The sequence below is a fragment of the Coregonus clupeaformis genome, chromosome 33 (genome assembly GCF_020615455.1).
Source record: "Coregonus clupeaformis isolate EN_2021a chromosome 33, ASM2061545v1, whole genome shotgun sequence".
Taxonomy (NCBI): Eukaryota; Metazoa; Chordata; class Actinopteri; order Salmoniformes; family Salmonidae; genus Coregonus; species Coregonus clupeaformis.
Genome location: NC_059224.1, coordinates 23,000,439 through 23,015,896, shown reverse-complemented (window position 1 = coordinate 23,015,896; position 15,458 = coordinate 23,000,439). Strand labels below are relative to the sequence as shown.

The window sequence follows — 15,458 nt, the reverse complement described above, 5'->3', positions numbered from 1 at the left end:
TGCCATTCCATTCACTAATTTCCAGCCATTATTGTGAGCCGTCCTCCCCTCAGTGGCCTCCACTGGTGTGTAGGGTTGCAAAGGGAGGGTATACTGTATTACTGGTAACTTTAAAAGTTTATAACATGTACAATATATTACAGTGCATTCGGAAAGTATTCAGATCCCTTGACTCTTTCCACATTTTGTTAGGTTACAGCCTTATTCTAAAATTAATTAAATAGTTTTTTCCCCTAATCAATCTACACACAATAGCCCATAATGACAAAGCAAAAACAGGTTTCTAGAATTGTTTGCAAATGTATTAAAAATAAAGAAAACTGAAATATGACATTTACATAAGTATTCAGACCCTTTACTCAGTACTTTGTTGAAGCACCTTTGGCAGCGATTACAGCCTCGAGTGTTCTTGGGTATGACGCTGCAAGCTTGGCACACCTGTATTTGGGGAGTTTCTCCCATTTTCTCTGCAGATCCTCTCAAGCTCTGTCAGGTTGGATGGGGAGCGTCGCTGCACAGCTATTTTCAGGTCTCTCCAGATCGGGTTCAAGTCCGGGCTATTGCTGGGCCAATCAAGGACATTCAGAGACTTGTCCCGAAGCCACTCCTGCGTTGTCTTGGCTGTATGCTTAGGGTCGTTGCCCTGTTGGAAGGTGAACCTTCGCCCCAGTCTGAGGTCCTGAGTGCTCTGGTTTTCATTAAGGATCTCTCTGTACTTTGCTCCGTTCATCTTTCCCTCGATCCTGACTAGTCTCCCAGGCCCTGCCGCTAAAAAACATCCCCACAGCATGATGCTGCCACCACCATGCTTCACCGTAGGGATGATCCAGCTTTCCTCCAGACGTGACGCTTGGCATTCAGGCCAAAGAGTTCAATCTTGGTTTCATCAGACCAGAGAATCTTGTTTCTCATGGTCTGAGAGTCTTTAGGTGCCTTTTGGCAAACTCCAAGCGGGCTGTGATGTGCCTTTTACTGAGGAGTGGCTTCCGTCTGGCCACTCTACCATAAAGGCCTGATTGGTGGAGTGCTGCAGAGATGGTTGTCCTTCTGGAAGGTTCTCCCATCTCCACAGAGGAACTCTAGAGATCTGTCAGATTGACCATCGGGTTCTTGGTCACCTCCCTGACCATGGCCCTTCTCCCCCGATTGCTCAGTTTGGCTGGGGGGCAGCTCTAGGAAGAGTCGTGGTGGTTCCAAACTTCTTCCATTTAAGAATGATGGAGGCCACTGTGTTCTTGGGGACCTTCAATGCTGCAGAAATGTTTTGATACCCTTCCCCAGATCTGTGCCTCGACACAATCCTGTCTCAGAGCTCTACGGACAATTCCTTCGACCTCATGACTTGGTTTATGCTCTGACATGCATTGTCAACTGTGGGACTTTATATAGACAGGTGTGTGCCTTTCCAAATCATGTCCAATCAATTGAATTTACCACAGGTGGACTCCAAGTTGTAGAAACATCTCAAGGATGATCAATGGAAACAGGATGCACCTGAGCTCAATTTCGAGTCTCATAGCAAAGGGTCTGAATACGTATGTAAATAAGGTATTTCTGTTTTTATTTGTAATCAATTTGAAAACATTTCTAAAAACCTGTTTTCACTTTGTCATTATGGGGTATTGTGTGTAGATTGCTATGGATTATTATTTTTTAATCCATTTTAAAATAAGGCTGTAATGTAACAAAATGTGGGAAAAGTCAAGGGGTCTGAATGCCAAAATATAAGAAAATTCAATTTCGCAACCCTATGTGTGTGTGTGTGTGTGTATGTGTATGTGTGGGTGGGTGTCTGCTTCAACCCTTCTTGTGTGTGGTAAGGTGGAAGTTTCCTGACAATTTGAAGAAAGTTGAACGAAGTTCTTGCAAGGTGCATCTCAAAGGTTTAATAAAAACTGCTCCTGATAATAAGAATTTCAAACAATAATGTGGTACTATACTGCTGTGTATGTGAGAGTCTCCTTGTAGCCCCTCTACAACCCAACTTCAAAGGGTTTAAGGTGTAGCGGTGATCATCAATGAGTCAGATATCCGAGAATAATTTGATTTGTCCTTAAATGCTCTCACATTTACATTTTAGTCGACGCTCTTATCCAGAGCGACTTGCAGTTAGTGAGTGCATACATCATTTTTTTATTTTTCATACTGGTCCCCCATGGGAATCGAACCCACAACCCTGGCATTGCAAACGCCATGCTCTAACAACTGAGTTACATCCCTGCCGGCCATTCCCTCCCCTGGACAACACTGGGCCAATTGTGCACCGCCCCATGAGCCTGGGTTCGAACCAGGATCTCTAGTGGCACAGCTAGCACTGCGATGCAGTGCCTTAGACCACTGCGCCACTCTCCTTGATGAAAACCAATGGAACCAACTTGATTTGAGGCCGATTGATTTGCACGCTGCTCCCTGCTGCCCTTTCTCCTATGAAAACATGTTACTCCACACCACTCCTCCGTAACTGATTAGGTAGCAGTGTTTAGCACCTCTTTGAGTATCCATCTACTGACAATAGGGGCTGGAGAGGACCTCAGATCTGGTGTCAGCGTCACCTTTTAAACCCAGAAAGAGATGTGTCAATGTGCCCACGTACACATATGATTGAAAAAGTGATAAACGCAAAGACATACACGATTCCCCAAGTGGCACAAACACATAAAGTTAGTTGCTGTGGCATGACTCAACAAGTGACGGCTACCTGCTAAGACCTCACCTGTCGCCCGTTGACGTGTGAGCCAACACCCCCCCCACACACACACACACACACACACACCTCCCCCCATGCAAGACGCAACAGGAAGACGCAGCAGGAGCACCGACCCCCACGTGTCTGTGGCTACTGTATAAAAGGAGCTCCCACCTCACAGACATAGACACAGGACACACTCCTACAGAGAAATTGATCAGACAACCAAGGGAAGAGAGAGAGAGAGAGAGAGAGAGAAGGAGGCATTCCATTCAGCGCTGTGAGATCCTGCAGAGAAAGACAGGAGACCTGTGGAAGAACAAAAGGAGAGAGTGAAAGACGGTAAGAAAGATGAACCTGCTAAAGAGAAACAGCATACTAACGCTACAGCAAACTTCTGCATCATTTTCCATTCATGCTCTGAATTAGCTGTTGTCTTATTTTGTTGAGAATTGTTAGTAAGACTTAGCACTGGGCTGTGTGCAAAAGTGTTGATTATAGATAATTGCACAGGTCTATTGCATGGAAACATTCCTACCCTGAATATTAGCGGAGGTAAACTGACTAATCTGCTTATCTGCAATATAGATTTAATTATGTTTTAAATACATTTGTTGTATAAATGTAAGATTAATAATGTCTCTATTAATCTCTATTAAACACAGATTAGTCAGTTGGCATTTAAATAAACATTGAAACATTGGACATTTACTGTATATCAACTAGGATAACTAATATTCCAATATTTTAGGACACAAATGATTGGACACATCCAATACTTGTACTATCAAATAACGATGAAATCAATGTTAGGTTATAAGTAAGAATTCGAATTTGGTAACGTTTAAAGTTTCCTGACAATTGAAACAAAGTTTAACAAAGTTCTTGCAAGGTGCATCTCAAAGGTTTAATAAAAACATCCATTCATTACAATAGCGAAGAAGGTGCGGTTATTACATTCCAATACAATGAAATCTGTCTAATACAACACCAAATCATTCAGTGAGATTATTGTCCTGAAGTAGAGAGATGATAAATATTGATTAGGTATCAATTGATCAGGGAGAGTAAATATGAACATGCATGCATGGCCTACCAACTCATATCATCACTTCTTGTTGTGCTGGAAATGAGATAAGAAATAAAGAAGAAACCCGCACACATGCACCTGCAACAAAGATAGCTCAGATGTGTGAGTGCCTTTTGAATTTTGTAGTGCTGGAAATAAAAATATAAACTACTTTGTTAGTAATTAGGAGAATATTGGGGGAATACTTATTTTACTGTAACTTTCGGACACAAAGGTATATTTGTGTGTCAATGTATTTGTCGTCATCAATTGAGTAGAGTTTAAAAGTTACTGTAAAATCAATGCTAATTTCCCCCCAAGATAACCTTTTTCGAGCCAATCAAAAGCAAATGGAATTTTCTCTTCTAGTCTTTCTGGCGAAACAAGTGGCTGACCTTTCTGGAATGCAGAGCTCCGCTTATTCTCAGCAAATCGGGAACATTCCCTGGACATTAGCTAACATTCCCATTAAGTTCTTGTTATGGTTAGAGATAATACAATTTGATTTGATTTGATTTGATCATCTGATAACATCCCACTTACATTCTAAGAATGTTTTTGATCACCAAATACAGTATATCCTTGGACTGTTCTCCTAACATTCACTAACATGTTGTGCAACTGTAAAAACTACCACAGAACATTCCCCTAAAGTTTCTCATTAGGTTGCCAGGGAATGTAATAACACAATGTTCCGGTATATTCTTAGAACATACTGCCGCAACAAAATGTGGGAGCAATAGAAATGGTTCTAAGGAAACATTACAGGAACGTTCTGCTTATTTTAATGAATATGTCCAAAAAAAAGAAAAAAAGAAGCAGGGAATATTTCTACAATGAATGGTCTCATAAAGTTATAGTGGGACGTTATGACATTATGTTCCAAAAACATTCCCTGAACATACTTCATGAAGTTATGTCTGGATTCAGTTTAATTGGTTATGAAAACATTACAGGTGACTCTCATATAGGTATAGTGTGATGTTATGACATGATTGTTCCATTAGCGTTCCCTGAACATACTTCAGCAATAAAATGTAGGAGAAATAGAAAATGTTGGAGAACATTCCTGGAATATTCAACTGATGTTGGTGAATATACTGTATTACTACTAACACCTACAACAAACAAACAAGAAACATTCCTGCGAGACTGTTATTCTGCAATGTCATGACATGACGTTCCAGTACAGCCAGTACATCACTGGGGCCGAGCTTCCTGCCATCAAGGACCTCTATACCAGGCGGTGTCAGAGGAAGGCCCTAAAAATGGTCAAAGACTCCAGCCACCCATGTCATTGACTGTTCTCTCTGCTACCGCACGGCAAGCAGTACCAGTGCACCAAGTCTGGAACCAAAATGCTCCTAACAGCTTCTACCCCCAAGCCATAACCCTGCTGAACACTTCATCAAATGGCTACCCAGACTATTTGCATTGACCCACCTATTTTATTAGGATTTATTCTATTCTTTTGCACTGACTCTCTTGCACAGGCTCGATGTACACTCACTGGACTCTAACCACACACTCACACATACACTACACGGCCAAAAGTATGTGGACACACCTTCAAATTAGTGTATTTGGCTATTTCAGCCACACATGTTGCTGACAGGTATACAGAATCGACCACACAGCCATGCAATCTCCATAGACAAACATTGGCAGTAGAATGGCCCGTACTGAAGAGCTCAGTGACTTTCAACGTGGCACCGTCATAGGATGCCACCTTTCCAACAAGTCAGTTCGTCAAATTTCTGCCCTGCTAGAGCTGCCCTGCTCAACTGTAAGTGCTGTTACTGTGAAGTGGAAACGTCCAGAAACAGCAGCGGCTCAGCCGCGATGTGGTAGGCCACACAAACTCACAGAACGGGACTGCCGAGTGCTGAAGCACGTAGTGCGTAAAAAGCTTCTTTCCTCATTTGCAACACTCACTACCGAGTTCCAAACTGCCTCTGGAAGCAACGTGAGCACAAGAAGTGTTCGCCGGGAGCTTCCTGAAATGGGTTTCCATGGGCGAGTAGCCGCGCACAAGCCTAAGATCACCATGGTGTGGTGTAAAGCTTGGCGCCATTGGACTCTGGAGCAGTGGAAATGTGTTCTCTGGAGTGATGAAACACGCTTCATCATCTGGCAGTCCGACGGACGAATCTGGGTTTGGCAGATGCCAGGAGAACGCTACCTGAATTCATAGTGCCAACTGTAAAGTGGTGGAGGAGGAATAATGGGGTGGGGCTGTTTTTCATGGTTCGGGCTATGCCCCTTAGTTCCAATGAAGGGAAATCTTAACGCTACAGCATACAATGACGTTCTAGACGATTCTGTGCTTCCAACTTTGTGGCAAGTTTGGAGGAGGCCCTTTCCTGTTTCAGCATGACAATGACCCCATGCACAAAGCGAGGTCCATACAGAAATGGTTTGTCGAGATCGGTGTGGAAGAACTTGACTGGCCTGTACAGAGCCCTTACCTCAACCCCATCGAACACCTTTGGGATTAATTGGAACGCCGACTGCGAGCCAGGCCTAATCGCCCAACATCAATGCCCGACCTCACTAATACTCTTGTGGCTGAATAGAAGCAAGTCCCCGCAGCAATGTTCCAACATCTAGTGGAAAGCTTTCCCAGAAGAGTGGAGGCTGTTATAGCAGCAAAGGGGGGAACAACTCCATATTAATGCCCATGATTTTGGAATGAGATGTTGGACAAGCAGGTGTCCACATTCTTTTGGCCATGTAGTGTACTACACTGACACTGCAACACACAAACACAGACAAACACACATGCATATTGACGCTTAATCTGAGAATTATGTCTCATATTTGCCTTTGCAGATAAGATATAACTAATTGAGAGAGAAAAATAATTAATTCACAAGTATCCTCTCTTTCTTTCAAATCCCAATGTTTCCATTGGATTTCCCTTTGCACTGAAATCCTTAAATTAAGATTCAAATTATGGCTATAAGATTCAAACTATGGCTTACTCTTAGTACATATTTCACATCTATTTACACCTCACCACAATCTATCAGGCAATAATAAAAATGTAATATGATTTCTGAAATCAAGTTCATAGGGAAATAAAAGTCAAAACATCCCAACTTTACTGTATATATAATTGATTGGTAGAGTAAGAAATAATAGAGGGTACTTGTTTTTCTAGATGTACTTATCCTCTCTCTACAAGGACAAAGAACACAACCTGGAACTCTTACACTATCGCTGTAAACAGCTTTGTACTTGTGTTAGTCCCATCCCAGTGGTGCAGTGGATTAATTCCTGGGATAACACTCCAAAGATCCCAATTGAATGTTTTGGGGTATGCTTTTACCATCCTAATACAAACATTGTATAATCATCAACACAACTGGACAGATGTTGTGTTATTAGAATTTTGTAGGGGAAAGTTATGGTTTGCTGGGTTCTTTTTCTGAATGAAAAGACATAATTGGATGTTCTATGTTCTATTATAGAACACCTGAATGGTTATCAGTGATGGGATGACTGAGGTACAAGGTAAGGATATAGGAAGCAGGGGCGGTGGTTCGTCAACTTTAACATGTGCTAACTTCTAATTTAAAGATAACAGGGGGTGGTAGACTAGGGGAGATGCGTCACAAGGCCATTGAAGGCTGCCTCCCATTCAGAGACTTCTTTTGCGCATCTTCCACAATATCTCATAGAAAATGTTCCAGTGTATGCGTGGGATAGGGGCATGAATGAGCGCCATATCTGTATGTGTGTGTGTGTGTGTGTGTGTGTGTGTGTGTGTGTGTGTGTGTGTGTGTGTGTGTGTGTGTGTGTGTGTGTGTTCACAAGGGCACTGATATATAGGAGCAACAGAAAAACAAAGGTCTGTGAAGTCATCTTTGAAAAGGATGTCTGAGCGTCACATACGTCAGGTGATAGAATTCCAATGGTATTAGTTCTATTCCATAATTCTTATAGTTTGCCCTTCACCAGTTTACCTGTGAATACTGCATTCACTTTTATGTCATACATACTTTTTATTCAATGTAAGGCCTTATGAAATGACCACAGACTCAAGCCCTATTCCTCTATGGGCCTCATCATCTGCAGTCTATTTCCATGACGTGTTTCTGATCAGAATTCAATAATTGTACATGTGTCTTTGTCATTGGCTAATCCTCCCTGTGTCTCTGTGTGTCCTGTGCAGTGATAGGTTGAATATGGTGTGTGCATCCTGGCTGTTAGTGGTGGTGTGTGTGTGCAACCCTGGGGTGTGGGGGCAGTGCTGGGATAGCTCCCACTGCAAAGACCTCACTTCAGAGGACAAGATACTGGTGAGTCAGAGTTAAAGTATTCACCATTCATTCATTAATCATCATCATCTACATCAAAATCAGTATAACATTTCATCATCATCTATAGCAATTTTCATCACTCACTATTCATGGTTTGTTCTTTAACCCATCCCTCGATATATCACAAAACACTGTTCCTGTCCATCCATTTGTATTGAACTGTTCTTCTTCCGTCTGGCAGGAGTGCATCCCCCTGTGCAGGTGTGGGCTCCAGGACGAATCCCCAGAGCCCAGATCGGCTGCCCAGCAGTCCGCCGAGGACAGCCTCTCCCTGGGCATCCTGTTGGCAGCCCTGACCTCTGGAGAGAGAGCCCTGGATGCTGACCCTGAGCCCCACAGCGACAAGAGACGCTCCTACTCCATGGAGCACTTCCGCTGGGGCAAACCCATGGGGCGCAAACGCCGACCCATCAAAGTCTATGCCTCCAGTCTGGAAGGGGGGGACTCCTCCGAGGGCACCTTCCCCCCGCAGGCACGCAGGCAGCTGAGCAGCTGGGAGGACGAGATGGCGGGGGCTCTGGAGCACCAGAGACTGGGGAACCAGGGGTCCAAGGCTCAGACCAAGGTAGTCCCCAGACCCCTCACTGAGATGGGGCTGCAGAATAAGAAGGATGGGTCCTATCAGATGGGTCACTTCCGCTGGGGCAGCCCACCCGCTGTCAAGCGCTACGGTGGCTTCATGAAGCCATATGCCCAGCAATCCCATAAGCCCCTGATCACGCTGCTCAAGCACGTCATCCATAAAAATGAGCAGTAGAGGAGGGAAGCAGGAACAAGGGATAGAGGAAGGGGAGGGAGAAGAGAGAGGGATGGGATGAGTGTAGTAAAGAAGGAAAAGAGGAAAGATGAACTGAATGTTTTGATGACCAACAGTTTTGGCAACTGTTGAAAACTAAGGGTCGTATTCCATCTGTGGCCAAGTTTCCAGAGTAACACAAAAAATGAATTAAAGCTCCGCAATATAAAACAATGAAACAACAAATAAGTCAAAATAATCTTTCTTATTCCCCTTTCATACAATATATGGTATGTTACCTGTAAAAAAGATAAGGCAATGTTTATAGGACCCCCTTTCAAACAACCCCTTATTATTTTTACCACTTATTTGCAGGTATACCCTTTTATACATATCAGTGGGTAACTGGCAAATTGGGAGGGGAGTGGGGTGTTGTTAAACAATGGAAGTGTTAATTAATTTACCTGCAAAGAAGCAGAGAACCATTCACACAGACCTGATACCTGTATTTTGGTTAGAGGGTCTGTGAAAATGCAGGAATCATGACTAGATCTTTAGGTGGGTTTTAAATTACCATGTTTTTTTTAAACCCTTATGTGACACTCTGGCTCCACGGACCTTGATATTTGAGCCAGGGTTGTTTATTTTCATTGGTTGGGTGTATTTCTATGTTGGGGATTTCTGGTTGTGCATTTCTATGTTTGGGTTAATTGTTCTTTATGTTGATTAGTCAGATGACTCCCAATCGGAGGTAACGAGTGTCAGCTGTCGGCTCGTTATCTCTGATTGGGAGCCATATTTATACGGTGTGGTTTCACCTTGGTTTTGTGGGTTTTTGTTTCCGTGTTGCTGTTAGTCTGTATCAGTATTTGAACTTCACGTATCGTCATTTGTTGTTTTCTTCGTGGTTGCTTTAATTAAATAAAGTCTACGATGTTCGCTCAACACGCTGCGCTTTGGTCTCCTCCTTCACACGATCGTGACAGAAAAACCCACCAAAGAAAGACCAAGCAGCGTGTCCAGGAGCAAGGTGACTGGACATGGGAGGAGGCGCCGGGCAAGGAGATGGAGAGGCTGGCGATGGCCCAGGTGGGCACATCGTGGTCCTGGGAGGACATGCTCGGAGGCAAGGGACCTTGGGGGAAGATCAAGGCCCTGGCGAGAGAGGAGCATCGGAGGCAGCAGGTTCATCGTCGGAGGGTCGTGAGTCAACCCCAGAAATTTTTTAGGGGGGGGCACACGGCATGGACGACGGGGCTGATGGAGGAGAAAAGGGGGAGTATCCAGGAGGCCACCAGGCCAGGGGTACACCGCCCTGTACGTCCTGTGCTGATGCCTCACACAAAGTGTGTGAGGGTAGGCATTCAGCCAGGACGGGTGGTGGCCGCTGTGCACTCCAGGCCTCCTGTTCGTCTCCACAGCCCGGTCCGGCCTGTTCCTGCCACCCGCACCAAGACTACGGTGCGCGGCGCCAGCCCAGCCCGGCCTATTCCTGCTCCACGCACCAGGGATACGGTGCGCTTCGCCAGCCCAGCTCGGCCTGTTCCGGCCACCCGCACCAGGGATACGGTGCGCGTCGCCAGCCCAGCCCGGCCTGTTCCTGTTCCACGCACCAGGGATACGGTGCGCTTCGCCAGCCCGGCCCGGCCTGTTCCGGCCACCCGCACCAGGGAGACGGTGCGCGTCGCCAGCCCAGCCCGGCCTGTTCCTGCTCCCCGCACTAGGCCTTATGAGAGTCCCCAGGGTCCAGCATGCCCTGTTCCGGCTCTCCGCACTAGCCCTTATGTGCGTCCCCAGGGTCCAGCATACCCTGTTGCTGCTCTCCGCACTAGACATTATGAGAGTTCCCAGGGTCCAGCATGCCCTGTTCCGGCTCTCCGCACTAGCCCTTATGTGCGTCCCCAGGGTCCAGCATACCCTGTTGCTGCTTCCCGCACTAGCCCTGAGATGCGTGTCCTCAGCCCGGTACCTCCAGTTCCGGCACCACGCATCAGGCCTACGGTGCGTCCCCAGGGCCAAGCATGCCCTGTTGCTTCTCCCCGCACTAGCCCTGAGATGCGTGTCCTCAGCCCGGTACCTCCTGTTCCGGCACCACGCACCAGGCCTACGATGCGCCTCAGACGGCCAGAGTCTGCCGTCTGCCCAACGGGGCCTGAACTGTCCGTCTGCCCAACGCCGTCTGAACTGCCCGTCTGCCCAACGGCGCCTGAACTGCCCGTCTGCCCAACGCCGTCTGAACTGTCCGTCTGCCATGAGCCTTCAGAGCCGTCCGCCAGACCGGAGCCGCTAGAGCTCTCCGCCAGACAGGAGCAGCCAGAGCCTTCCGCCAGACAGGATCAGCCAGAGCCTTCCGCCAGACAGGATCAGCCAGAGCCTTCCGCCAGACAGGATCAGCCAGAGCCTTCCGCCAGACAGGATCAGCCAGAGCCTTCCGCCAGACAGGATCAGCCAGAGCCTTCCGCCAGACAGGATCAGCCAGATCCTTCTGCCAGACAGGATCAGCCAGAGCCTTCTGCCAGACAGGATCAGCCAGAGCCTTCTGCCAGCCAGGATCCGCCAGAGCCAGCCAGCCAGGATCCGCCATTCAGTCCGGTGCTGCCCCTCAGTCAGGTACTGTCCCTTAGCCCGGTGCTGCCCCTTAGTCCGGTGCTGCCCCTTAGTCCGGTGCTGCCCCTTAGTCCGGTGCTGCCCCTTAGTCCGGTGCTGCCCCTTAGTCCGGTGCCGCCCCTTAATCCAGTGGGGTTTAGTTGGGGGGTGGTCATGAGGAAGGGAATACGGAAGCGGAGAGTGACTAAGGTGGGGTGGGGACCACGACCTGGGCCAGAGCCGCCACCAGGGACAGACGCCCACCCAGACCCTCCCCTAGACTGTATGCTGGTGCGCCCGGAGGTCGCACCTTTAGGGGGGGGTAATGTGACACTCTGGCTCCACGGACCTTGATATTTGAGCCAGGGTTGTTTATTTTCATTGGTTGGGTGTATTTCTATGTTGGGGATTTCTGGTTGTGCATTTCTATGTTTGGGTTAATTGTTCTTTATGTTGATTAGTCAGATGACTCCCAATCGGAGGTAACGAGTGTCAGCTGTCGGCTCGTTATCTCTGATTGGGAGCCATATTTATACGGTGTGGTTTCACCTTGGTTTTGTGGGTTTTTGTTTCCGTGTTGCTGTTAGTCTGTATCAGTATTTGAACTTCACGTATCGTCATTTGTTGTTTTCTTCGTGGTTGCTTTAATTAAATAAAGTCTACGATGTTCGCTCAACACGCTGCGCTTTGGTCTCCTCCTTCACACGATCGTGACACCTTACCCCTTTCAGATTGACAAAAAAACTGGTATAAAAAAGCTTGCATGGTAAAATTGTGGGATTTTTGTCTGTATTTTAAAGGGATATTAGTATTGCCCTGGATAGCCCATAACGGTTTTGATTGAATAGGGCAATTGATTGCTATAGAATTCATTTATGGCCTTAGCTTGAATGCTGTATGAGAAAGTATTGATTGAAGGAAGTACAATGACGGTAACAATGACCATACTGAATACTGTGTATAGATGACAGACTGTGGTAGGGAGTGGGTATGACAGAAGATCATTTCAAATGGAATACTATTTTTCCTCTTTATTTTTATTGAGATAAATTGTACCATATTGTAAATGTATATATTAAACAGATACTGCTTTGTGGCAAGCAACACAAATTACTTCCTTTTTTGTACTGTACATGACGTTTATTTGAGGTCTACCAAACAAGCAACCAAGATAAAAATCACTGATGCTGTCAATATACAGGTATAAGAAAGTGACAAGTGGTAGTGCATGGGATGGGTTCACTCAGGTCCTGTAGGGTGATGAGAGACGTAAAACAGTAGTGAAAGATGGCAGGGATAAGCAGCGGTGCTCTGTTTTATAACCACATTACCGGAGGAGCCAGTCAAATAATACAGCACATAATCAAAAACCATACACCTACAGTACACTCAGTCATTATTAAAGCAGTTCCACAGATAGAGGGCAAGGGAGATAGCGAGAGAAATAGAGGGATAATATGAAAGAGATGGAGCAAGAGAAATAAAGGGAGAGACAATGCGAGAGTAAGAGAAAGGATAGTGATGAACAGTAGAGGGTAGAGTCTGTGAATCAGATCATTATCATACCAAAACCATGCCTCAAGATATAATCTCTCTTTCTCTATCAGTCTCATTTTCTCAGGCCTTTTCTATATACTGTACAGTTGCTAGTGAAAGTCTACACACCCCTTGCACAGTCTTCACATGTTGCTGTCTTAAAGTTAAATCCAAATAGGGAATAAATACATTTTTGTTTTCTACACAACCTACTCCATATTTTCAAAGTGACAGAAAAACTATAGAAAATATTCCACACAAAAAAACATCAGAAAAAGTATTGATTGCATCCCAGCTAGCACATTTGGTTCCTTAGAAGTTGTGGGAACGTATGTTTTTGATTTCCCATTGGTTCTGAGAACAAAGCCATACAGTGCATTCGGAAAGTATTCAGACCCTTCTGACTTTTTCCAAATTTTGTTACGTTACAGCCTTATTCTAAAATGGATTAAATTGGGTTTTTTTCCCCTCATCAACCTACACACAATACCCCATAATGACAAAGCAAAAACTGGTTTTTAGAATTTTCTGCAAATGTATCAAAAATAAAAAACTGAAATATAACATTTACATAAGTATTCAGACCCTTGTTGAAGGACCTTTGGCAGCGATTACAGCCTCGAGTCTTCTTGGGTATGACGCTACAAGCTTGGCACACCTGTATTTAGGGAGTTTCTCCCATTCTTCTCTGCAGATCCTCTCAAGCTCTGTCAGGTTGGATGGGGAGCGTCGCTGCACAACAATTTTCAGGTCTCTCCAGAGATGTTAGATCGGGTTCAAGCCCGGGCTCTAGCTGGGCCACTCAAGGACATTCAGAGACTTGTCCTGAAGCCACTCCTGTGTTGTCTTGGCTGTGTGCTTAGGGTTGTTGTCCTGTTGGAAGGTGAACCTTCGCCCCAGTCTGAGGTCCTGAGCGCTCTGGAGCAGGTTTTCATGAAGGATCTCTCTGTACTTTGCTCCGTTCATTCTTCCCTCGATCCTGACTAGTCTCCCAGTCCCTGCCGCTGAAAAACATCCCCATAGCATGATGCTGCCACCACCATCACCGTAGGGATGGTACCAGGTTTCCTCCTGACATGACGCTTGGCATTCAGACCAAAGAGTTCAATCTTGGTTTCATCAGACCAGAGAATCTTGTTTCTTATGGTCTGAGTCCTTTAGGTGCCTTTTGGCAAACTCCAAGCGGGCTGTCATGTGCCTTTTACTGAGGAGTGGCTTCCGTCTGGCCACTCTACCATAAAGGCCTGATTGGTGGAGTGCTGTAGAGATGGTTGTCCTTCTGGAAGGTTCTCCCATCTCCACAGAGGAACTCTGGAGCTCTGTCAGAGTGACCATCGGGTTCTTGGTCACCTCCCTGACCAAGGCCCTTCTCCCCCGATTGCTCAGTTTGGCCGGGCGACCAGCTCTAGGAAGAGTCTTGGTGGTTCCAAACTTCTTCCATTTAAGAATGATGGAGGCCACTGTGTTCTTGGGGACCTTCAATGTTGCAGAAATGTTTTGGTACCCTTCCCCAGATCTGTGCCTCGACAATCCTGTTTTGGAGCTGTACGGACAATTTCTTCAACCTCATGGCTTGGTTTTTGCTTTGACCTGCATTGTCAACTGTGGGACCTTATATAGACAGGTGTGTGCCTTTCCAAATCATGTCCAATCAATTTAATTTACCACAGGTGGACTCCAAGTTGTAGAAACATCTCAAGGATGATCAATGGAAAAAGGATGCAGCTGAGCCTAATTTCGAGTCTCATAGCAAATGGTCTGAATACTTATGTAAATACATTTCAAAAAATCTGTTTTCACTTTGTCATTATGGGGTATTGTGTGGATTTTTTTTTATTTCATCCATTTTAGAATAAGGCTGTAATGTAACAAAATGTGGAAAAGTCAAGGGGTCTGATAACTTTCCGAATGCACTGTAATGTGGTCCTCTGTAGCTCAGCTGGTAGAGCACGGCGCTTGTAACGCCAAGGTAGTGGGTTCGATCCCCGGGACCACCCATACACAAAAAAAATGTATGCACGCATGACTGTAAGTCGCTTTGGATAAAAGCGTCTGCTAAATGGCATATTATTATTATTAATAGGGCTCAACATTAACGCTTGTCCGCTTGCCCAGCTCAGCTGGTAGAGCACGGCGCTTGTAACGCCAAGGTAGTGGGTTCGATCCCCGGGACCACCCATACACAAAAAATGTATGCACACATGACTGTAAGTCGCTTTGGATAAAAGCATCTGCTAAATGGCATATTATTATTATTATATTTATCATATTAAGTAAAAAAAAGTCATTGGACAAGAAGAATATAAATGTAAGTTGTCCGAATGGACAAAAATCACAATATAAAAAAAATTAGGCTACTCCGATCAGAATTGGATCAGTATCCTCTGGATGCAATGTGTTGCGCACTCTCCTCCCAATCTCTGCAGAGCGCATCGGAGTATAATTATTGTAGGCCTGCCTACATTGACAGGCTACAACAGTCTCTCAGTCATGCAGTCGCAAGGTGCGTTTTTGAGATCA

At 45.5% G+C, this 15,458-nt stretch overlaps 1 protein-coding gene across 1 annotated transcript; it reads left to right on the top strand.

The window, feature by feature from the left end:
• Nucleotides 1-2,893: 2,893 nt before the first annotated feature.
• LOC121549265 (pro-opiomelanocortin-like) lies at nt 2,894-8,871 on the top strand. The gene is made up of 3 exons (XM_041861126.2): nt 2,894-3,028; nt 7,933-8,059; nt 8,262-8,871. Exons 2-3 carry the CDS (start codon nt 7,946-7,948, stop codon nt 8,835-8,837), a joined length of 690 nt encoding a protein of 229 aa, XP_041717060.1. The 5' UTR covers nt 2,894-3,028; nt 7,933-7,945; the 3' UTR covers nt 8,838-8,871.
• The last annotated feature ends 6,587 nt before the right edge of the window (nt 8,872-15,458 follow it).

What these genes read in the sequence shown, in the direction of transcription:
- LOC121549265 (XM_041861126.2), top strand. Translation starts at nt 7,946, where the DNA reads ATGGTGTGTGCATCCTGGCTGTTAGTGGTGGTGTGTGTGTGCAACCCT. An exon ending in CTTCAGAGGACAAGATACTG is followed by an intron (nt 8,060 to 8,261) that starts GTGAGTCAGAGT and finishes TCCGTCTGGCAG; the next exon opens with GAGTGCATCCCCCTGTGCAG.